The 25,016-nt window shown below is 36.4% G+C and overlaps 1 protein-coding gene across 1 annotated transcript; it reads left to right on the top strand.

Annotated features, from left to right (window-relative positions):
* Positions 1-7,440: 7,440 nt before the first annotated feature.
* On the top strand, positions 7,441-21,316 carry C6H7orf78 (chromosome 6 C7orf78 homolog). The gene is made up of 6 exons (XM_017646366.3): positions 7,441-7,521; positions 13,103-13,555; positions 15,536-15,620; positions 16,778-16,920; positions 18,024-18,103; positions 21,106-21,316. Exons 1-6 carry the CDS (start codon positions 7,519-7,521, stop codon positions 21,125-21,127), a joined length of 786 nt encoding a protein of 261 aa, XP_017501855.3. The 5' UTR covers positions 7,441-7,518; the 3' UTR covers positions 21,128-21,316.
* The last annotated feature ends 3,700 nt before the right edge of the window (positions 21,317-25,016 follow it).

The following is a 25,016-nucleotide window of genomic DNA, read 5'->3' as shown; positions in this document are numbered from 1 at the left end:
TCCCTCTATCATATTTTTTCATTGGAGCTTCTGCATACACATAACTTCTACTTCATCATAAATACAACTTATTCTACCATTCTGCATTGAATCTAGTGCATGATTTTTCTCTTGTTGTCTGCTATGTTTTAATTCCTATCAGTCTGTGTGATTTGCTGTATTTCCTTCAATTTAAATTGTTCTAGAGGGAATCTGATTATACAAGATTGTCAGGCCATGTAGTAGGACTGCTGCTGAGACTAGGTACTAGCTAACTTTGGATTAGGGGTTCAAGTCTGAACCAACTAAATTCAATCTGGAAGGTGAAGCCGCTTGTCTGCCTAGGGTTGTTCCTGCCCTTTCAGCTGGGCTGTGAGCAGGGAAATTTCTCTGAAAGCAACTTGGGGTAGCAGACACCATAATTATTATGAATCTGTATGTTTCTGTTATGTCTTATTTTTTCAGGACTCGGACAAAAGGAGGGATGCCCATAGATTCCATAAAGACGTTTTATGTCACTGGGAGCTTGAAATCCACAAATAAGAATTTGACTTATATTTCCTTTATAGTCTAGATAATTTTATGTCAAAGAAGACTTGTAATATATGTGGATAAGGTCTTTTACTATACAAGACTATATGTACAGTCTTGTATAGTAAAATATACAACTCAGAAAATAGGCAAATTCTTGGAGTAAATTATGTAGGCACATAGATTCCTCAAAAAACTAAAAATGGAAATACCATACGACTCAGTACTTCCACTTATAAGAATTTACCCAAAGAATACAAAATATCTGATTCAAAAACACATATGCACTCCTATGTTTATGGCTGAATTATTTACAATAGCCAATATATGGAAGGAACCTAAGTACCCATCAGTAGGTGAATGGAGGAAGAAGGTGTGGTACATATGCACAATAGAATATTATTTGGCCACAAAAAAGAAAGAAATCCTGCCATTTGCAACAACATGGATGGACCTAGAGGGTACTACACTAAGTGAAATAAACCAGGAAGAAAAAGACAAATACCATGTAATTTCACTTACATGTGGAATCTAAAAACAAAATAAAACAAAACAGCAGTTGACTCATAGACACTGAGAAATGACTGGTGGTTACTGTGAGAGAAGGGTTGGGATGTGTGGGTGAAATAAGGGGATTAAGAGGCATGAAATCTGAATCATAATATAATGAATCATGGGGATGAAAGCAGTGTAGAGAATATAGTCAATAACTACACCAGTAGGAATGAGGCTTTAAAATGTAGATAACTGTCAAATTAATGTGTTGTATACTTGATACCAATAAAATCGTGTATATCAACTATATTTCAATGAAAAAAGGACAAGAAAAAGAGAGGGGAAAAAATTATCTAGGCACAGTGAGAGTGAGATGTCCACGTGATTTTATGCCTATAGTTCTTGGGCACATCAGAGCAGATTCCAACCTGAAAATGAGTATGAGGACATATATATTTATTCTATTTCTTCTGGCTTCTTCCTCAGTAGACAAAGCCCTCTCTTACTCTTCTCAACACTAGACAATTTATATTTAATTAATCAATGAAGAGTTTTAGTTTTAGCTACTGGAGTTACTTGAGAGAAGACTTTTCAAGTGAAGCTTGAATCTTGTTAAGCTTAACCTCATCTGTGTGACACTATTTCAATACTGTATCTTTTGAAAATTAAAAGCTCCCTCCCCATGTACACATACATATATATCCACACTTTTAAAAAGAATAAAACTGCAAAATCTTATTAAGAACTCTTACCCTTTTATAAAGCAAGCTTCCTGTATTTTACTGAAGGGATAGATAGGGAAATGAACAATAATTTACATATAAGTAATTTCCAGAGTAACAGAGGTAAAACAAATTTCTCATAATTGGGTTTATGAATGAGCCATTCACACTTTTAGTGACACCAAATATTGATATGTTGTTATCAGAAGGAGGTACACTTGATAATAATAAGGATTAGCTTTGTATTAGTTACTTAGCCCCTGATTCCATGGAATGAAAGGAGGAGGTCAATTTCAATAAGGATGTAAACTCTGAAAAAATTAGCTTTCTGTGTGTTGGATTTGGATAGGACACATCTCAAGATGGGAGCCAGTAAGGGGAGGTAAAGAAAAGGGACAGTGGGAAATAATGGTATTTCATAAAAACTTTGCAATTTTTGTCCCAGATTCCTCGATACAGAGGCTACCTGACATATGAGAAATTATACCCAGATTCCATGGTTCAGGTTGAAAGGAATGAGGCATTAATGGGATTCTTATAACACTGTGCTATGAGCCCATGCTATATATAAAAAAAAAAAGAGAAAGAGAAAATATTTAAATATTATAATATGGGGAAATTATAACAATAGTTGTCTTACAATTCCCACTGAGCACAAAGGATTTCATGCTCAAAACACATAATTCAAGTTATATCAAAACTGCTCTTTCAATATCATGCCAAATAATTGTTCTTCAATTTCCCTGAGGGTATATATTTTCAGAGGTGGTAAAGACAATGGACATGGTACTCCATGGAAATTGATGGGAATTAGAAATAATGGGGCTTTATAGATCTAGTTTTCTATGTTACGATTCTTAACTTACAAACTTAAGTTTGCATTCTCAGAGACTCTTGGTTGTTGTGATATGTTTCACTAACTAATTTAAAAAGTTGCTAAGTCTATGCTTGCATCCTTTTTTAAAAAAATCTTACTTCCCCATTATGATATACTATAGTTTTTTCAATACTTAGTTTCACAGAAGTAAAATAAACCGGTCATTTTAAATTATCTCAAAATCATTAACAGATTTTGTTTTTGCTTTTCAAACATATACTAAGTTTTCCTAAGTATTCTACCAGTATTCGTGAGTGTTGTAACATACCATAGTAATATGTTAAAGCTTCTATAATAATCAATTATAAAATTACATAAAGAAAAAGCAATGCTTTGCTACCAGATACAATACATTTTAGAATCTACACTAGCATTTGCCTATTTTCTAATGTAGAGGTTCTCAAATTTAAATAGACAGCAGAACCAGCTAGAGGGCTTGTTAAAACACAAATTGCTGAGTTCTGACAGAGTTTCTGACAGTAAATTTTGGGTAGGGCTTAGAATCAGCATTTCTAACAAGTTCTCAAATGATACTCATGCTGGTGGTTTGGGGACCACAGTTTGAGAACCACTGATTTAGTCAGTGTGTTGTAGAAGCTAAGAATTTGGCCTCTGAGGCCAAATTGGATGGGTTTTCACCCTGGCCCAGATGCTTACTAGCTGTATAACCTTGGGCAAATCATTTGACTCTGTCAGCTTCCTTACCTGTCAAGTGAGATAATATAAGCACTTGGTCCCAAAGGTTGTTGTGAGACTGAGGATACTAACAAGTGTAAAGCACCTAGAACAGTGGCTAGCATATGGCAAAGATCAGTTAGGTCCAAACATTTTATTAAGACAAGAAAAAATTTCGATTGTCACTATGTGGAAGGCATGCAGATTATTTTTTTTATAAATTGAAATATAGTTGATATACAATCTTATACTGGTTTCATGTATACAACCCAGTGTTTCAACAGTTACCCATATTATTAAAGCCTGATCCCCACTAGTGCAGTTTACTATCTGTCAGCATAGGAAGATGTTACAGAGTCATTGGTTGTATTCTCCATGCTGTACTACATCCCTGTGACCAACTTATATTATGATTGAGAATTTTGTGCCTCTTTATCCCCCTCAGCCTCCCCACTCACCCACCTAAAACCCTCCCCCATGGTAACCACCAGTCACTTCCCAGTGTCTATGAGTCTACTGCTGTTTTGTTTATTTTGTTTTGCTTTGTTCTTATATTCCACTAATGAGTGAAATCATACAGTATTTGTCTTTCTCCACTCAGCTTATTTCACTTAGCATAATACATTCTAGGTCAATCCATGGTGTTGCAAATGGCAGGATTTCTTTTTTAGCATATTATTTCTGAAATAAATTTTTCTAACTCTTCTGAAACTGGACAAATAGAACTAAAAGTCTATATTGGTCATTTGAGAAAAGAGCAACAGTTTACTTCAGTTTACAATGAGCAGAAGGGTTGGCATTTTGATTCAGCATGAAAGTGAGTAGACAAGTATTTTTGAATACTATAAAAGGCAAGACACAGAATGAGGTGGTAAAACAAGGGAATGAAAAGACAATAGCACCTGTGCATGGGAGTGAAGGAAGGCACCAAACGGCTGAATGTTGTGGTAGAAAGACAGAGCTGAGTAGGCAGTGCTGGCCATCTTGCCTAGGTCCTTTGAAAAAAACCACTGATACCCTGATTTTAGTTGTGTGACACTGTGTGCCTTGTAGATGCTTGACTTTGCGAGTAAATATGGAATAAGATAAGCCCTTCTTTGAGACATCACACTCCATCCAGAGAGCATGTTTTCACTAGTACACAAGTCCCCAAGGTCCCCAGATGCTGAATAGCTGGCTTTCCCAGACATTCCTATAAGGAGCCGGCATCCAAATACAGTAAGGCTGGTGGTGCCTCGATAACTTGTTAGTCATTTTGTTCTGTGACCTAATCTGCACTGATAAAGTTGCTCAGATTTGCTCTGTTATAAAGGATAGAAACAAAAGGAAGAATTCTTCTCAACAAAAATGCTTACTCACTGTGTGTCCAACAGTGTGCCCAGGCCCTTGTCACCAACCTAGAGGATACGAGGGGGATCAGAAAATTCAAGTCCTCTTTTTCCCTGATATTCGTTGTACATTTGTTGCCCCAATAAAATCCATTTCCTAACCCACACTGCATGATGTGTCAGGGGGTAACTACAAAGAGGTCCATCTTGTACAATTGTGTCAAAGGTAACCTCAGTCATGTTTAATCTTCAGTATCCACCCTTCTACAACCTTATCCTCTCAACAAATTTTCAAAAGGTACCACTTCAATTCTGTTGGTTCTCTCACTGTTCTGACATGTAACTCGGGGTTTTGTGGACCTGCATTCATATAAATCACTATGTTATTTTATTATCTCTTCATCTCTCTCAAGCTTCAATTCTTTCCTTTTCATGTTTCTCATTTTTAGTATGGCAACTGTTCTCTTTGGTAAAGAAGGAGATAAAATAGAAGCTGAACTGTTTAGTTACATTATGTTATCAGTTAATATTATTCCTCTGCCCAAGAAACACCTTCAATCTAGTATCTTATTTTGAGCATAATTTAAAACCTACTTTACTTTCTTATTAATTTAGGGAGTATTTCAAGGTGAAGTTAGTGCTTATATGACAAGATTATCATTACAATGAATTTTAAGTTAATTCATTTTTATAAACATATGTCATTCAAGTAACTTTTTCAGAAGTGTATGTATTTCTTTGTACCTGGAAACATAAATATCAAGAGTGTTGAAGGTTTTATTGCCACAACATGTTATTTTCCCAAAATGTGGGAGCTAAGCAACAGATTCTTGCACATCCCACAGATATTCATATGGAGTAAAAACTTATTATACATGCAAAATTACCTACCAAAGAGCAGGTTTTTGTATGGTCCTACATATAACTTTAGTCACTTAACTATAAAATAATATAACTTTAGTCACTTAACTATAAAATAATATTTCCTTCTCAGAATATCCTGCAAAGGCACTCATGAAAGCATTAAAGATAATTCCAGTAGTTTTTATGATCTTCGCTCATCCAAATCACCTTCCCTTCCTCTCCTTTTAATTAAGAACTCTGCTGTTGTCAAGGATCAGAATTAATTTGAGTTGTTCTAAGAAATCTTCATTGATGTTTTCAAACTTCAAGATCTACCCTTCATTAATTCCTACAAGAGAAATTGTTAGGACTGACTGCTTGGCATTTAGTACCTTATTTTGTGATGTATTCTTATAGGTTTGTATCTTTTCTAGTCCATTATTTATTATTTTTTTAAATCTGGAGCCACATTATATGTATTTTGACATCCCAAACAACAAATATTAGTTAACTAAACATAGTGAACTAAATAGGCACTTGAACATATGCTTTTGATAAAGAATCATATGCATCTTTATGAAAAACAAGAGAGAAAACTAAAATCATATAGCGTAGAGATAGGTTAATTTTATTTCCCAAGCTCTAAGAAATTGAGTAAGCTCAACTTTACTGTTACTTCCATGAGGAAAAAAACAAAATACAATTGAACACTGGGGCAAACAGCACAGGCAAATTTATCTTTTCATCTCAGTTTATAAACTGGGATAAATTATAAATAATGCACTGCCACCCAGTGGCAAACTTTCACTTTAAATGTAATATTCTGAAGGTTTAAGATAGTCAAGACACCAACCATTAGGGATCCTTGCTCAGGAAATTTTATATGCCAATAGAAAAATTGATGAAAGAGAAATTTACACTCAGTTCAGGAAATTTTGGGCCAAATGAGAATAAATAACTAGCCCAAATTAAACAAACTTTAAAGAAGAAAGCAAAAACAAAACTATTCTGATACTTGTAAGGTAAGTGGAAACTTGAATTTTGCTGAATATTCAGTATCAATGAACCGATGTTCATATATCTAGATGTTATAGTGGTACTGTACTTCTGCTTTAAAAATAAAAGCATGTTTATTTTTTAGGGGAAACATTCCAAAGTGATTACTGATAAAATGATGTGATGCATCAAAATAATATGAGGAATACAGGGAGATAAGTTGGAGATTAATTCAAAGCAATTTGGTCTGTAAATTGATAGTTAAGCTGGATGATGGTTACATGAGATTCATTGTACAATTTTGTCTACTTTTGTATGTTTGAAATTTTCTGTAACCAGCAACTTAAAAAAATCTCATCAAATGATTTATTACCAGTGAGTGTACAATTTCATTAGTGAAAACAGAGTGCTTTCTCCATACATTACATGGCAGATAGGAGTAGGTTACACCATAGGCTAGGAAGAACTTGTAATCTTCATTTGCCTTATAACATGAACATGGAGGAAATTAACCTCAAACCTTCTGAAGCCCGAGGCAATAAAAGAATTGAAACTGCTTCTTAAATCAAGTTTATACCCAATATCAAACTCACATTGACTTATAAAAGGGATTACTAAACAAACACCTAAGGAGAATTGTTGAGACTTATTATTTAGTAAAACTGTACTGGACTGCAATTATTCTGCGCTCTCTCTCTCTCTCTCTCTCTCTCTCTCTCTCTCTCTCTCTCTCTCTCTCTCAATATTTACTACTGAGTAATGAACTTTCTAGTATGCTGCTTTTCTAAGCTTAAAAAAAGAGCACAGGAGTGACTGTTTTGTTGCTAGGTTTTAGGCAACAGTTGGAGGTCCTGCTTTCACTTTTTTTTCTACTATGACTTGAGCCTTTTAGAAAATTAATTCAGTTTCTTAGCAACCTAGATGAGTATAGCTAAAATACACTTTGGGTTCTTTTGTAAAGCAAAGGCTCAATGTTTCCTTTATAAACTGTGTAGTCCCACTTGGCTTTGCAGAAAAGATTTGCTGAGACACACTGCCATAGAAATTTTTATAATAAAGCTCTCTGTTTCAAATGGTGAGTGGTTACCAATTTTCTAAATGAATGTTCCTGCTTTTGTGTTTATTTTGAATTATTCTGGTTTGTCAATTTATCTAGCTCTTTGGAATCTAAACATTTTATAAGTTAAGGTATATGAGATAAATTCATTTATGAGAGAAATAATTGCTTTATATATAATATTGTAAGTGGGAAATGATAAAAAAAATACATTAACAAGGAGAAAGGCCAGCTGGAAGAAGGTGCTGAATTCTTTATACACTGTAATTGTGCAGGTTATTTGTGGCTTAAGGAGTTCACTTAATAGTTCACAGACTATTTTATAATGTTTGTTTCTTATGTTGACAGCACTTAAGTGTCAACATATATTGTCACTTAAGTGTCAACATATTGATATAATAAGTGATACTTATTATATCAATCAGTCAGTCAATCTGTTTATATATCTCCTCAATTCTTAATGCTATAAAATTAAATTCGGATATGGAAGCAAAAGCAGCTTCAATTTGCATACGTTTGCTAACCAAAGAAATGTATTTATTAGCAGATTATAAAAGCAGATAAAAATATTTTGTGGCTTTCCAGTAGAAAATACTTGAGGAAACAATTTATATGAAAGTTTGTTTTTTATATTGCCACCATTTTGAAGAGGCTTTTCATTATTTAGAAAAAAAGTATAATTAGATATTTGGGGCTTTAGATACAGCTTTTCAAAAAGGGAATATCTGTATATTTCAGAATTTGGCAAACAGAATTCCTATTATTCCTTTTATTGTTAAAGTGTAAAATTTTCATTTTTGTATGGTTGAAAATGGTAGAATAACAGCAATTTCACATAGTTCAACCTAAAACATGCAGAACCCTGTGTGGGGTTTTTAAAGATAAAAATATGGTCTCAATAATTTTATAACCTAATTTGGGGGCAGATTTTGTAAATAATTAAGTTTAGTACAAGGTACAAAGCAAAATATAGCTTCAGCTTCCATTGCTCTATTCAGAAAGAAGGATGAATTTTGACAGGGAGATCTGGGAATACTTTTATTTGAGATGGCATTTAAATTGCTTCTTAAGAAATAGGTAAAATTTCATAGATGGGGAATAATTGTGTTTGCTGAATGCAGATTAAGCCATTCTTTTATATATTTTTAAATATAACCATTTGCAATAAGACATTTTGGGCAAAATATAGCTTCTATAATATCAACATTTACCACTAAATCTTTGACTGAATGAGAATATTGGTAGTTTTTCTTAATTTCTCAACCACACTTCTTGTAACTTTGTATTTTTCTATGCCTTAGTTTTTTCTATGTAAAATAAGGATGGTGATGGGTTATCATCATCACAAGCTTGAGTCATTCCTCTAGATGTCCAGTTGATTTTTTTTCTGCTGAGTACCTACGGACTACAATGACACAGGCTAATGTATGATTCATACTCTACAGAATCTGAATTTTACATACACATTATGCAAAAGAATAATACATACACATTACACAAAAGAATAAAAAATTTATAACTGAATGACAAAATAAAGCATCATACAAAATTGAAAAGAATTTATTACCATTTTAAATGTGACACAGTAAAACTTTTTGGCAGCCAGGAAGTGTTGAGACATACAGACACAAACAGTGCCTCAGTGGCAACCAGGTGACTGATAAGCGTGTGTCTACTCCAGCTACTTAGTCAAAAAGAGGTCTGGATCAGCACTACAGTCTCCAACCACAGCCTTTTAGTTTGCCAGCTGTCTATTCTCTTACTGCTGTAATACTTGTTTTGTATATCAGTTACACTTCTGTGGTCTTGATCTATTCTTATTCTTCCAGTTTATCATCCTTTAGGCATCAATTTCTTTCCAGCTGTATGTCCTGGTTAAAAACATCACTGTCTCATTCACTGACATCCTCAACCTCGATGTCTTTTCATTGCAACAGGTTACAAAACTCTGACCATGAATCAGTCCACTCATATGCTTTCTCTACTCATGTAACCAGATTTCTGAGCCCCGTAGGCGATAGGTATATCCACAATTTTGGTCAAGGATGAGACTTTAGTGTTCCTCAGAAGTTTACAGATATGTTTCTACAGAAATGTGTAGGGTCTTGGGTGAGGCAAGAGTGTTATAAAAGAAGACAGAGTACCTGGCACAAATTAACTGACAGTCAAGGACTTGATTTTCATCAACTCCTAGTGAGTTGGGTGGGTCAGGGTGGAAGTTACATTAACCAGGTTCAGAAGAGTCCAGCAGGAAAACCAAACATGCAAATTTTTTCACTTACATGCAAAAGAAACCATACTAACTCATATTTTCTTTCTCACTCATTATCTTCCAGTAGATTACTGTACATGTGAAGCCAAATTATCATCTGAGGGTGATTTGGTGAAAATAAAATCAGAATAAGGAGAATTAATTATGTATTTTATACGTTATATGGCCTCAGCTTATGAGAAGTCATGTATCAATCCCCTGAGTATAGGCTGATATGATAAGGGAAATAAAAATCTCAAATATGTGTCAAGGTACTCTTCCCTCTCAAAGAACCTTTGAAGGGTGCTGCGAACCTTCAAACTTCCAGCCCACCATCCCTTCTTAAAAATATCTTTTACTTATAAACCCTTTTAAATTCTATGAAGACATTCCTACTGTTCACTGTATAACACAGAAACATTAAATTAAGATATTTTGTTATTTAAATTATTTCCCTTTATATTTTTAGCATTGCTTAGAGAATAGTAAACCTACATCCTTATTTCCACATTCTTTGTTAATTACTGTGGTATGTTAATGATTAAATTTAACTTATTTTATAGCAACTTTAAAGAGATTGTAAGTGGCTCCTTATTCATGGAATCTGTTTCATTTTTCAATCCATTATTTGGCAATAGAGGATAACATATTTTGAACACTTGGGGGCGTTTCTAAATTCCCCAATCAGAGATTAAGCATCAGTCATTGTTTTGGTTTCTATGTAGTGATTTTTTGTTATACTGTAGCATGAATACTTAACATGAGATTTACCATATTAACACATTTTTAAGTTCACAATACAGTATTATTAGTACAAGCACAATGTTGCTTAGAGATCCATACAGATTATTCATCTGTGTAACTGAAACTTTATACCCATTGAACAGCAACTTCCCTTTTCCCCCTTCCCCAGATCCTGGCAACCATCATTCTGCTCTCTGATTCCTGGAGTTTTACTATTTTAGATCCCTCAAATAAATGGGATCATGCAGCATTTGTCTCTCTGTGACTGGCTTCTTTCACTCAGCATAATGTTCTCCAAGGTCATCTATGTTGTTGCATATGGCAGAATTTCCTTCTTTTTTTAAAGCTAATTAATATTCCGCTTTGTGAATATAACACATTTTTTTAAATCCATTCATCTATCAATGGACATTTAGGTTGTTTCCATATTTTAACTACTGCGAATAATGCTGCAATGAACATGAGAGCACAGGTATTTCTTTGAGATCCTGATTTCAATTATTTTGGATAATATCCAAAAGTGTGATTACTGGATCATATGGCAGTTCCATTTTGAATTTTTTGAGGAAACTCCATACTGTTTTCCACAGTGGTTACACCAATTTATATTTCACTAATAGTGTACAAGTATTACAACGTGTATGAGATAACATTCACATAATTTCACTATTTACTCTTTTAAAGAGTAACATTTAAATAAAATAAAGTCTACATTTAGTGGTTTTTATCATACTCACAGTCTTGTGCAACTATCACCACTATCTAATTCCAGAACACGGCCACCACCACAAAAGGAAATCTTGTACCTCTTAGCAGTCAAGCCCAATTCTTTCTTAACCATATCCTTTGACAAAAATAAAGTAGTTTTTATTTTAAGCCACTGGGTATGTAAATAGTTTGTTATATAGCATTATTGCAGCAAAAGCTGACTTGGCCACAGGTCTCTATACTTCCAGTTATATGATGCATGTATATTTTGTTTAAAACTATTCATTATGATGATCTTTTCCAATAAACTGTTCTTCTTCTTGTATTTCTTATGCTGGTTAAGAAATTTTGCATCATCTTTTTGATTCATTAAAACTCCTTGGTATGACATAAAAGACCTTTGCTAATATAACCCCAACCGATTTTCTAGCTTTTATAGCATACCATTTCCACTGCTTCCTTACATACTAGGCTATGCTCCTGCCACACTGAGCTTCTTGCTTTTCTTTCATTTCTGAGCTTTTTTTTCTCCTTTATAAATCTTTCAAAGATTACCTTGGCCTGGAGAGAAAATGTTCAGTACACCATTGCTATAGTGCCATAGTCATTAAAAATGCATATTGTTATTAGAATTTGAAAAACAGTTCATCAGTTTACTTTACAAAATATGTATTATTAATTTTTCATGGTTGACATTTTCAGTGTATTTCCAAAGTAGTTTCTCTTCATTTACTACTGTAGCTTACTGCATTTATTTTTTTCACTGTAAGCAATGTATTTCTTAAATATTTAGCTTAAGAGTATATATACTTAGATTTTGAAATATATCACCTTTTAAAAAATAATTAAAAGGAATCCAGCTTTGCATTTCAGCTAGCTGTATAGGTTATTTATGAGATGAATTTGCAAAAGCATAGGCTTCCCAGTTTGAGAAGTGCCGCTAAAGAAAACCATGGTTATTATCACTGGTCTTTTGCTCTTTGAATCTCTTTAGAATATCCATATTTTTTTTTTTTTTTTTTTTTTTGATAAAATTTAGAATTTTAAAGATCCTCTATTTGATGTTTTTATCAAACAACACAACATTCTAGCACAGGTCATGGATATTCATCTTACTTCAGGTCTTTATTTCCCAGGAACCAGAACTATTATATTATTTCCACTTAGCCAAATATATTTTAGTTGGTAATAGCCCTCTTTCAAGGAGATTTCAAATTCATTGGCACCATCCAGTAACATACTGAAAAAGTCATTCAGTCTTAGAAACGTGCCAACAATTTTCTTGAGAATGACCAGGCAAAAAGCAAATCCATGAATCTTATCCACAGATCCCAGTAGCAGTCACTACAATGCACTTATCATGGTTTAGGTGGCCATAGCTATCCTAGAAACTGCTTACGGCAAATTTTACATACTTTCTCTGTCTTGGTACAATGTTTCCTTGCTTTATGACGTGGAATAATTCCATTTATACCTAAAGATCAGTCCAATTGACAACTTTCGGTTTAAGGTCACTTGTATTTCCACGTAGAGTTAGCTGACCACTCTCCTTGCTCCTCATAACACTACTGTGATATCCGTCACATTACAAAGGTTTTGTTTGTTGTCTCCATGTTTTTCTCCCAAGTAACCCCTCATCTATGTAAGGACATGAATTTTAAGCTAATCATTTTGAATTCTTAGCCCCCAGCACAGCTTCTGCTGTGACACTGGTGCTCCCGAAATACTTGGAACACCTGAGATACCCTCCTTCTCCTCCACACACACTGCCTGTCATTTCTGAGGGTTTTTTTCCTGCTTCATAAATTTTTCAATAATTACCCTGGCCTGGAGAGAAAATATTCAATACACCATTGCTATAGTGGCAAACCTCACCAATTTCCACATCTGTTGCAGGTTCCTACATGCGCAAACACCCTCCACCTAAGGTACCTTGAGTCCCAGAAAGGCCGAAGCAGGGACACGGCAAAAAGGTGGCAGTATCCCACCCAGGATTTCAGCTCCAAATGGGAAAAAAGTGTCCTGCAGCCTCCCCAACCTGAAATGAAAGTTGACACGAGGGCAATAAAGCCTCCTGATTTCAGTTATAAACTGTATACATCTTTGAGCTTTCCAGAAAAACCATCAAGGACTGTGAAGGAAGAACAAAGGAGGAAAAAAAAAAGCAATTTTCCAGAAACAATGTTTCACTTGCCTAGCATGAGCAATCACCCCAAGCAGGCCAGATCTCCTAAATTTATAACTACATTCCCACATCTGGATTCATATAAAGCAAAGCTATTGTATGTGGAGAGTGGAAAATATCCGAATGGCATATACCTCAATCCGAAACCACATGACTTTCGACAGGTACAGAAAGCATTTGATTCTAAATAACTTGAAGTAGATAAGGGGAAATATGTATTATTCTTATTCATTTATTTATTCTGGAAACTGTTACATGAGCAAAAGGTATGTAAATATAATATATATAAAGCTGCATCTTTGTTTCTCAATTCAGATCAGCAATAAATGACAGAGGAGAGAGGTAATACCCTGGTTAATGTTTCTTGTGGGGTTTTACCTGCCAGGGGGAATGGCCAACTCTGGGATGGCTTTTCTTAGTTTTGAGATGAGCAGTTGGATTTAGATGGGCTTGGAGAACAGACCAGTTGCCAGGAGTTTATGATCCAGTAGTAATTAAATCAATTCATAGACTGAATGGATGAATGAATGAAAATTGGTAAAGAGAGGTATTATATTACTTTTAATAATCTTTCTAATGGTTAATAATTTATATAATATATGGGAAAGAATTAGATTTATAGGTTAAAATAGTGGCGGGGAATATATATTAAAGGAGATACAAATGAAGTCAAAATATAATTCCTCTAGAGTATGAATATGTCCTATACTTAGGTCTATAATTTAACACAGAAATATGACTCTTGCTAGGCAAACAGAGAGGCACCAGGACTGATAAAACAAAAGCTAGAAAAAATTTATTGCAGTGGAAAATATAGGAAAGCAATTAAGAGCATGGCCTATAGATCAGATTAATCCTCTTCTCTCTTACTCTCTAACAATTTTAGACAAGTTATTAAGCCCCTTTCCTTACGTTTAACACGGGACGACAGTACTACCTATTTTATATAGTTATTTTAAGCAACAAAGAAGACAATTATTTACAAAGCACTTAAAACAGGGTCTGGAATATGTTGATATTCAGTGAATGCTACTTCTTAGGAGCTATTAGGATAAAAGTTTGGAAATTAAAGAAGCTTTGATCCATAACCCTCTTTACTTGTTCAAGGCATCTCAACACCTCTATTTGTAGTAAATGAAATATATTACCTTTTGGAGAGGAAGAGAGGTCAATTAAATAGCAGGTGTCATTGGTTTATTTAAATAATCACTAGTTATACTTAGAATTATGAGACTTAGGTAAGTAAAGTTCAAGGAATGGGGGACATTTTTATTTTAGTTGAATTAATTTGTTTTTATAAATAAAAGTGAATTGGAGGTAGAGTGATATAAATTATGTGACCACCAGATGTCAGTATTATTACAATTTAAAACTCAATTGACGAAGTACTGAGATTAGCTTGGCCTCGTATTGTATTTATGATTAAAGAGTGAAAAATCTTGTATTTTTCCAGAGTTTCCTTTGGGATTTCTAATATTTTCTTGTTTTCTTGTGGCAGAACTCCTAGAATCACTTCTCTAGAAGTGAACCCTAACTTCTGCTTTATACTCCAAGGTAATTCCTTGGTGCCATATTGATTCAACTTTCAAACAGAGCCATTGGCAATATTTTATTTGATTAGTTTCTGGAAGTGTACAAATTCAACTTCAGTTCATATTTGTTCATTTAAACCATCATAAAAAAAACTACCTAATTTTATAGTTTACTAAAAACAATCAACTGTTACTCTATTCCAGTCTTGGCAAATTATTTTAGCTTTGTTCAATATTTTATCTATGTTCTTGAAATAAATTCAGTTCAAGAAATAGAACATGAAACTCCATCTGCATTTAAAATTCAGTTGCCAAATTTTGAATGGATTCTGTTATTTTCATCCTGTTTAAAATATTATTTCTGATTTGTTCACATGAGGATAGTTGAAGTATTCTGACCCACCACGCGATGAATTGGTCATATAATACCTTGAATCCTAGATTAGTCTTTAAATTTTTCATATTTAAGTTTTAAAGGCTGTAACAAAATCCCCTAAATTGCACTTCGCCAGTGATATATTTAATATCTGGAAAAATCAAATTCCAAATACAATGTTCGAAATAAAAACAATACTTATTAGTAATAGTACTATATTCTCTTTACATATTCAGTACCAACCTAATTTACCAAACTTTGTGACAACTTGTGAAAGGGACCCTTTTGGATTAAAATTTAAGTCACAACACTTAAGTACAGGTAAGTCTTTATCATAAAGTTATGAATATGGCAAGAAATAATATTTCTGCATTATATCTAAGTATTAATACTTATAAAGACATATAACTAAAATATATTTTTATAACTTAGCATGTTTAATAATATAGTAAGTTTTTAAATGCCATTATTTATTGACAACAGTACATTTACTTTGTTATCCATAACTCTTAATATATTATTGAAGTTTGAATTATTAACTCAATGTGTTCTGTATGGAGAGCCAATAGTTAGTGCATAAGAGAATGGATTCTGGAAGCAAGCTGCATAACCATGAATCTTGGCATCACTGCCCCATATTGCCTAAACTGTCTGTCCCTTGTTTCCCCATCTGTAAATGGGAATGATAATAATTTAATTTATATCATAGAATTATTGTGAGCATTAAATCTGTTATACCATATGTAAATCAGTTAATGTATATGGAGCACATATCCAGCACATGGTAAACATGCAAACATCATTATTATTATCATTTATCATTATTATTATTATGGTGTCATTTGAATAGTGTTTGCCTAGAGTTAATCTGTATTATCCAGCATTCCTCCTTCTTTGGAAAAGAGTAACACATGCATGCTATATTTGCATATTATAATTAGATATAAATTATAAACAAAATAAAAAGATGTTAACACTGGTTGTCTCTGGGTAGTGGGAAAAGGGTTGAATTCTATTTTCTAAAAATGAGGAGTGGTTTTATAATTGTAAAATTAAGATAATTTATCTGCAGATATGTTCACATGTTAACTTTCCTTACATGCACTATGGGTAAATCACTATGGAAGAAAATGCCAAGGATACTGTATAAGACCCAGCCTCTAATTTGAAGAAATGTTTAAGTAAAATATGAAGCAGAATGCAAACTATGTCATTCAAGTCACAGAGCACTATTGAGAAGTTTTAAAAACAGTTTCCAGGGAAATAAATAAAGATGGGATTTGAACTGGAGTTTGAAGGACATGAATTTCAGCAAAATTGCCAGACAGGATAAACAAAATTGCATTTTAGATTTACATTTATAAATTTTTTACTCCTGGGTCTTGATCTCCAAAAAACAATAACCATATTCTGACAGGCATCATGAACAAAGAGCCCCATGTAGCTGCTAAGCTTCTCATTTGTCTTCTTATCTCTAGTACATAAGGACCAGTGGCTGAAGGATGATAAACAAAAGAACAATACAGAAAGATTCATCACCTACAAGCTTCGTGAATGCAAGTGGGATTCAAAGCTAATTTTACCAAAAGCACCATGGCCCATTAAATCTGCTTCCTATACGGTAAACTCGACTATACAGCTGTTGGGAAATGTTTCCAGCACTGTTGTTAACTATTGTTTTAAGGTGGGAGTTTTTCATTTGTTAATATATATAGTGAAAGACATTCCCATCTTTAAAGCATACATATCTCTGCTTTTTTTAAAAATGCAAATAGTGGATTATCTAGAATTTTGGATTTTCTTATTACAAAGATAATTGATATGGTGGACTAAGGCCTGAATACTGTGAGGGATTTTCCTCAAATTTGCTCCCACCTATCTGGAGTAGCCCATTTTGAATGAATTGCATTCTGGTAAGACCTTGTTATACTCTTATAAAAAGATACTGAGAAAATACACTTTTACCATCACTCTGTAGGGGTCAAGGAAGGCAGCTCCAAGTTGTGACATTTTGCTATGTAGATTATGTTGAGTTGAAAACAATCCAGGCCCAAAAGATTCATAAAGAAACATTGACCTTCCCCCACCAACAGTGTAAAAAGAGTTTAGATGGAGGGGCTGCTCTGGAAAGAGAGTTAGGGCTGTTGGTAACTACATTATAATACGAACTAGATGTTGTAGATGGGGAGGAATGTGGCAAAGTCTGTTGGTTAAAATTCTCTCTGTCCTGTTGTTTGTGTGGCCCAGTAAACATTCATCTACCAAGCATGTACTCTTTCACATTGCTGTGAACTACCTGCCTTCCTTTGAAATCCCAGGCCACCACCCACCTCTCCTTAATTCAGAATGACATGGGAACCTCATGGGCCCTGATTGTCTTTGGAATCTCATGTCTGTGGATTCCCCATACATACATAATTAAATTTTAGTTGTTTTTTTTTTTCTTCCTGTTAAGCTGTCTCATGTTTGATTCTTAGACCAACTAGAAGAGCCTTGAAGAATAGACGAAAATTCTCCCCAACAGCTCAAATTCTACCCTGGGCTGCTAGTAGGCCTGAATGTCCAACCAGAACAAGATGTGCATTTGACATATTTTTAAAGCAAAGCTTTTAAAGGGCAAGCTTTTAAAGCAAAGATGATTAAAGAGCAAGTAAAAAATGATAAACAACAATTAAAATCAATACGTTTGCTTTCACTAACACCCTTCGTATCATCTTCCTTAAGAGACATAGAAGGCAGCGAGATGTGTACAGTGCATTTATGGATCGTGTGGAAGAAAAGTTTACTAAGACATGTAAGAACAGGTGGGCAAACATTTTAAAGTCTGTTGTTGAACACTTCCATTAACTCTTTAAAATTATTACTCAAATGACTGTTTTCAATAATATGTACTTTATCCTATAGATGCTCTACTATCATAGGAAATAAAATAAAGTATTTGCATGGTATTTAAACCATTTGAACTGGAGTCTGAATGTACCCAGTCCCTTAATCAGATATTTATTCTTCTTCTTAGGTCTCAGGGAAATTGTGGAAAACTTCCTGTGGTGATGTCACAGTTCCAGGTTTCACACACTATCGTTGCCCCCTATATCTCTTCAGTCTTTCTCATTCCAGAATATTCCTGCCTAACTTCGTCCAGCCAGCAGCTGCATCTCTTTGCCTGAGGGCTCTCTCTGGCTGTTAAAGCTGCACACAGCAGGACACAAGGGCTGGGGTTTTAATGTCTCCCAGCAGCTGCTTTCAAGCAGTTACTAAGGAGATTGTTTCCCAACCTTCCCCAAGGGGGTTTGACTCCAGGTGCCCCAGTAGTTAACTTGCACTTTGTTGGTTTCTTTTTCCTGTCTCACTTGTCTGTATTCTTACATTTGGGGGTTTTGCTGTGGTTTCCCTAGAATCCTTGTTAAGTGCTTCTGGGGAAACATAAATCAAGACACCAGAAGGCAGTATCATGATCTCAGAAGACAGAAAGCCTGGCTTCAAATCCCAGCCTTGCCACGTACTAATGGGCAAATTACTAAACTATATTCTTTCTCATTCTTCACCTGTAAAATGAGAATAAGGTGTTCTATCCTTAGACAGACAAGGGGGTTCTGAATTACATTATGTCTTATAGCTTCTCTTACCATTTTTGATTCACTTGTCAATGTCATTACAAGAAGTGGGTGAAAGGGCAGATTAATATTGTGGGCAAAGTTTGGGCTTCAGGTTTGTGAAAAAGTATTCCAGTTCTAACCAAACCACCTATTAATTGTGTAATCTTGGATGATTTGCTTAAGTTTTCTGAACAAATCTTTCTCAGGTTTTAGAAGAATGAAATGAAATGGCATATATAAACCACTGTCATAATCCCTCACATCTTCTGAATTCAGTTATTATTGATTATCATTGTTAATAATAATACAGAGATACTGCTTTGCATCTAAGTTACTTAACTGTCTGTGGCTCAGTTTCCTTTTCTGCGTAATGACAATAATAATAGTACCAACTTCACAGAGTTTGTTATGAAAAGTCAAAAATTTGTATTTGTAAAACACTGAGGACATAGCATGTGACAGTAATTGCAATATAAGTATTTTATGAATAAAAATACAAAAACTATGCATTTTGTGTGTACAAAGTAAAATATATACAATGTCCAGGGACTAGCCAAGTCAAGAGTTGACTAAAAGATGAGAGAAAGAAAGGGAGGCAGTTCAAAAACTCAGAGTCCTCTTAGACTCTCTAGGAAGATTAATCTATGGACTTGCATAAATAGGAGAAATCCAGAGAAAGAACAGTCAGCAAACAGTTATCTCTAAGAGAACCAGATCACAGATGAATATATAAAAAGGAGATAGGTGAAAACTGTATTCAAATGGACAGAGTTCATTTTATATTTACAAGTAGGTATGAAGTCACCCTGAGGTAGTGTAGGGACATGGATAAGCATCATGATTAAATTTTCCTGCCTATGATGAAAAATGCCAAGATATAAATAGAATAGGAGGGACTCCACCTTAAGGCTAAGATTCCATTTTAAAAACCAGGGAGTTAGGAGATAAGATTCCTAACATATTTTATGGTAATTAGCCACCAACTGAACCTATCTCAAGGTAGGGCAAACAGTCATAAGTGATATGTCCTCACCCCTTTAGGGTAACCATTACACTGGAAAAGAATAGGATTAATATATTCCTTGTTGTAAATTTATCTTAAAATATATCTACAAGATTGACTATGGATGGTGACATAACGTCTCTCACCAAAGATAGACGTTGTGAGACAACATGTCAAACCTATGCTCCCCGGCCCTTTTTCCCATTTTTGAAATCCTTAAAAGACACAAATCCTAAGCCTTTAAGCATGCCTCCTCTCTGAAGCTGCCTGCACTCCCCTTCAAGTGTGTACTTTGCCTTAAGTAAAGCCTTTTTGCTGCTCAATTTACTGCATTTTGTGCCTGTGCTTTTACAAACCTCTTGGGAGATTAATAAGAAATGTCTTTTCCCAGTGGTATGTGTCTTTGTTACTTCGCTATTTCATTTCAATTTTCTCCACTGAAGCACACATCTTCACTCTCTCTGTTTCACTTCAGACAAGTAAGTAGAGAATGGCTACTAAGATATCTGAATTGGGCTTGCAAGTTCCTCTACCCTGGATGACCCAGCCGGGACTACAGCTGTAGATCATGCTCTTTAGTAGCATGCCAGAAAATCTCCTTTCTTTGCCTTGGGAAGTTCTCAGAACATGATCTCACTCCATCCAGTGCTCTGCAACTCCCCCAAATCCTGGGGTGGTAGGAGCTTAGTTCTGATGCCATGCAGATTCAAGCAGGTACTGGACACCAGGTGACCATGGCTTCAGGAGTTGGCAAGAGATCTGCCCCACCCAGAGCAGGAGTTCAGTGAGCTTCCCTTTCCTCCCTGTGCTCTTCCTTGCCCTCTACTGCCTAAGCAGCTGCTGCCATCCACTACTACTCTCGCTTTAATAAATTCCTTCCTTACCTACACTTGTCAGACCTGTTCATAAATTCCTTCTTGATAAGAGTCAAGTAATCTCCCCTATCCAGGTAGAGGTTTCATCTAGTGCAAAGGGAGAGATCTCCCCAGACACAGCTGCCCAGCTACAACCCCACCAATAACTCAGGCAGACTTATCTTTACAAAATTTACAGAGTGGTCATTTCAAATTGCAAGGATCTAGCTGTACATATGTAAAATAAGTGACTGTTGCAGAAATTACAGGGGCTTCTCCTCTGTAGGTGATATTTTACTTGAGCTTAGTAGCTGGGAGTTCAGTGCTAACTGCGATCTTTTTGCTGAACACAGGATCCATTCTCAAAGGAAATGACACAGCAGTCCATCACCAAGTTTTTTAAAGCAGTTACAGGACATCACAGACTACTGCTGGCTATAAGGCTATGAAATCGGGACTTCCAGGCTCAGCCAGAATCAAGGCCTTCCTAGCTGTCACTGGGAAGTATCTTCTATTAACTTTAAGAGCAAATCTATCTCAATATCACAGAAGCTCTCACAATAAAACTGCTTTCATCTGAAGTCACCGTATCTTCTTTTTTTTCTTTTAAAAAAGAATTTGATATACTTAGCAAATTGAACCCTGTGCAGGTTAAAACAAAATGGCTTTATTTTTCTCAAACTGTAACTTTATGCTGTGTTGGATCTCCCTCTCCTCAGCTTGAGAACATTTTTGACAGATCCTATAGATTTTCAATCACTTCAGTGGCATTCCTGTAATTTAAACTCACAGTGAGCCATGAAAAAGGTTAGGTCAGGAAAAAATTACATATGATATTTATCTGTCTCATGCATAAAGAAGTCAATTCATATGGATTTGTGATTCAAATGTTAAGGGAAAAAATTAAACTTCTAGAATAAATTTGGGAAAATGATGGTACCTTAAACAAGACCAGCCCCCCTCCCCAAAAAAAGCAGTATCCATATAAAAAAAATAAAAAATAAGAAACAGAAAACATTCTACTCAAGCATTAAAACTCCAAACTTCTATTTACCAAAAACACCAGGAAGGAGTGAAAAGGCAGCCACAGAACTAATGCAAATAAATATGAAAAAGACAAGCAAAACAAGAGAAAATAATGGGGATTTCACAAAAGAGGATGTCCAAATGGCAAAAGTTTTGATAATATGTGCTTATCTTCATAACTCATCAGAGAAATGCAGTCAGATACACAATGGAATACTACTATTAACCTACCAGAATAGTTAACATAAAAAAGAAAATATGAAGTGCAGGTAAAGGTATGAATAACTAGAACTCCTTCACACTGCTTGAAGGAGCATAAATTGGGACAAGTGCTTTGGGAAACCATTTGGCTATATATTCTAAAGTTGTATGTGTATGTACATATAACTTAAGATACAAAATTTCATTCTTAGTTATACATAGAAAACCCTAAAGACTCCACCAAAAAAACTATTAGAACTAATAACTGAATTTAGCAAAGTTGCAGGATACAAAATAAATACACAGAGGGGCGGAGCCAGGATGGTGGCGTGAGTAGAGCAGTGGAAATCTCCTCCCAAAAACACATAGAGCTATGAAAATATAACAAAGAAAAATCTTCCTAAAATAGAGACCACAGGACACAGGACAACATCCAGACCACATCCACACCTGCAAGGAACCAGCGCCTTGCGAAGGGGGTAAGATACAAGCCCCGGCCCGGCGGGACCCGAGCGCCCCTCCCCCCGGCTCCGGCGGGTGGAGAGAAACCGGAGCGGTTTTTTTTTTTTTTATTTGGCGAGCACTTTTTGGAAGCCTTAGAGGGACGGGCCCCCGTTGCTGGGGAGGCAGGGTGGCGGGACCGGTGAGTAGGTGCCTGGGAACGGCGCCGGAGGACAAAGAATATCCCGCGTTTCTCCCTGCGGGACCGACGGGCGGGTGCCTGAGACCGGTGCCTGAGGACGGAGGAGGTCGCGCGTTTTTCCTTTTTTTTTTTTTTCTCTTTTTGGCGAGCGCTTTTTGGAAGCCTTGAAGGGACGGGGACCCCAGTGCTAGGGAGGCAGGGTGGCGGGACTGGTGAGCGGGTGCCTGGGACCGGCGCCTGAGGACAAAGAATATCCCACGTTTTTCCCTGCGGGACCGGTGGGCGGGTGCCTGAGGCCGGCACTTGAGGACAGAGGAAATCGCGCGTTTTTCCCCTTTTTTTTTTCTCTTTTCTGCGAGTGCTTTTTGGAAGCCTAAAAGGGACAGGGACCCCGGTGCTAGGGAGGCAGGGCGGCGGGACTGGTGAGCGGGTGCCTGGGACCAGCACCTGAGGACAAAGAATATCCGGCGTTTTTCCCTGTGGGACTGGTGGGTGGGTGCCTGAGACCGGCACGTGAGGACGGAAGAAATCGCGTGTTTTTCCCCTTTTTTTCTCTCTTTTTGGCGAGTGCTTTTTGGAAGCCTTGAAGGGACAGGGACCCCGGTGTTAGGGAGGCAGGGCGGCGGGACTGGTGAGCGGGTGCCTGGGACCAGTGCCTGAGGACAAAGAATATCGCGCGTTGCTTCCCTGCGGGACCGGTGGGTGGGTGCTTTTTGGAAACCTTGAAAGGACAGGGACCCTGGTGCTAGGGAGACAGGGCAGCAGGACCAGTGAGCGGGTGCCTGGGACCGGCACCTGAGGAAAAAAAAAAAAAAAAAAATCGCTTGTTTTTTCCTTTCTTTCTGTTCCCTCTCTCATTGTTGCTGTTGTTGTTTTGGTTTGGAGAGTGCTTTTTGGAAGTCTTAAAGGGGCAGGACAGGTCACTTAGACCAGAGGCAGGGAATCTGGGGATCTCTGGGCACTCTAACCCCCTGGGCAGCAGGGAGCACAGAGGCCCCTTACGGAGATAAATAGCCTCCTGGCCACTCCCCATCCAACGGGGCTCCACCATTTTGGAGGAACAGCCCCAGCCAGGCCAAGCCCACAGCAACAGCGGAGATAAACCCCAAAGCAACTGGGCGGGAAGCAGAAGCCCTGTCTGCGCACAGCTGTCCAGCACAAGCAACTAGAGGTCGCTATTCTCCCAGGAAAAGGCTACAAACTAACAAGAAGGGAAGCTCTTCCAGCGGTCACTTGTACCAGCTCTGCAAACTATCTCTATCACCACGAAAAGGCAAAACTACAGGCAGACAAAGATCACAGAGACAACACCTGAGAAGGAGACAGACCTAACTAGTCCTCCTGAAAAAGAATTCAAAATAAAAATCATGAACATGCTGACAGAGATGCAGAGAAAAATGCAAGAGCAATGGGATGAGATGCAGAGAAAAATGCAAGAGCAGTGGGATGAGATGCAGAGAAAAATGCAAGAGCAGTGGGATGAAGTCCGGAAGGAGATCACAGATGTCAGGAAAGAGATCACAGAAGTGAAACAATCCCTGGAAGGATTTATAAGCAGAATGGATAAGATGCAAGAGGCCATTGAAGGAATAGAAGCCAGAGAACAGGAACGTATAGAAGCTGACATAGAGAGAGATAAAAGGATCTCCAGGAATGAAACAACACTAAGAGAAATATGTGACCAATACAAAAGGAAAAACATTCGTATTATAGGGATACCAGAAGAGGAAGAAAGAGGAAAAGGGATAGAAAGTGTCTTTGAAGAAATAATTGCTGAAAACTTCCCCAAACTGGGGGAGGAAATAATCGAACAGACCATAGAATTACACAGAACCCCCAACAGAAAGGATCCAAGGAGGACAACACCAAGACACATAATAATTAAAATGGCAAGGATCAAGGACAAGGAAAGAGTTTTAAAGGCAGCTAGAGAGAAAAAGGTCACCTATAAAGGAAAACCAATCAGGCTAACATCAGACTTCTCAACAGAAACCCTACAGGCCAGAAGAGAATGGCATGATATACTTAATGCAATGAAACAGAAGGGCCTTGAACCAAGGATACTGTATCCAGCACGACTATCATTTAAATATGATGGTGGGATTAAACAATTCCCAGACAAGCAAAAGCTGAGGGAATTTGCTTCCCACAAACCACCTCTACAGGGCATCCTACAGGGACTGCTCTAGATGGGAGCACCCCTAAAAAGAGCACAGAACAAAACACACAACATATGAAGAATGGAGGAGGAGGAATAAGAAGGGAGAGAAGAAAAGAATCTCCAGACAGTGTATATAACAGCTCAATAAGCGAGCTAAGTTAGGCAGTAAGATACTAAAGAAGCTAACCTTGAACCTTTGGTAACCACGAATCTAAAGCCTGAAATGGCAATAA

This window comes from Manis javanica, chromosome 6, assembly GCF_040802235.1.
Source record: "Manis javanica isolate MJ-LG chromosome 6, MJ_LKY, whole genome shotgun sequence".
Taxonomy (NCBI): domain Eukaryota; kingdom Metazoa; phylum Chordata; class Mammalia; order Pholidota; family Manidae; genus Manis; species Manis javanica.
The sequence above is the reverse complement of the archived record's forward strand: the minus strand, read 5'-3'. Positions and strand labels throughout refer to the sequence as shown.

Bases quoted from the DNA above. Each gene is read 5' to 3' on its own strand.
- C6H7orf78 (XM_017646366.3), top strand. The intron at 15,621-16,777 runs GTAAGTCTTTAT...TCTTATCTCTAG, and splicing joins GTCACAACACTTAAGTACAG to TACATAAGGACCAGTGGCTG. The intron at 16,921-18,023 runs GTAAACTCGACT...ATCTTCCTTAAG, and splicing joins TTAAATCTGCTTCCTATACG to AGACATAGAAGGCAGCGAGA.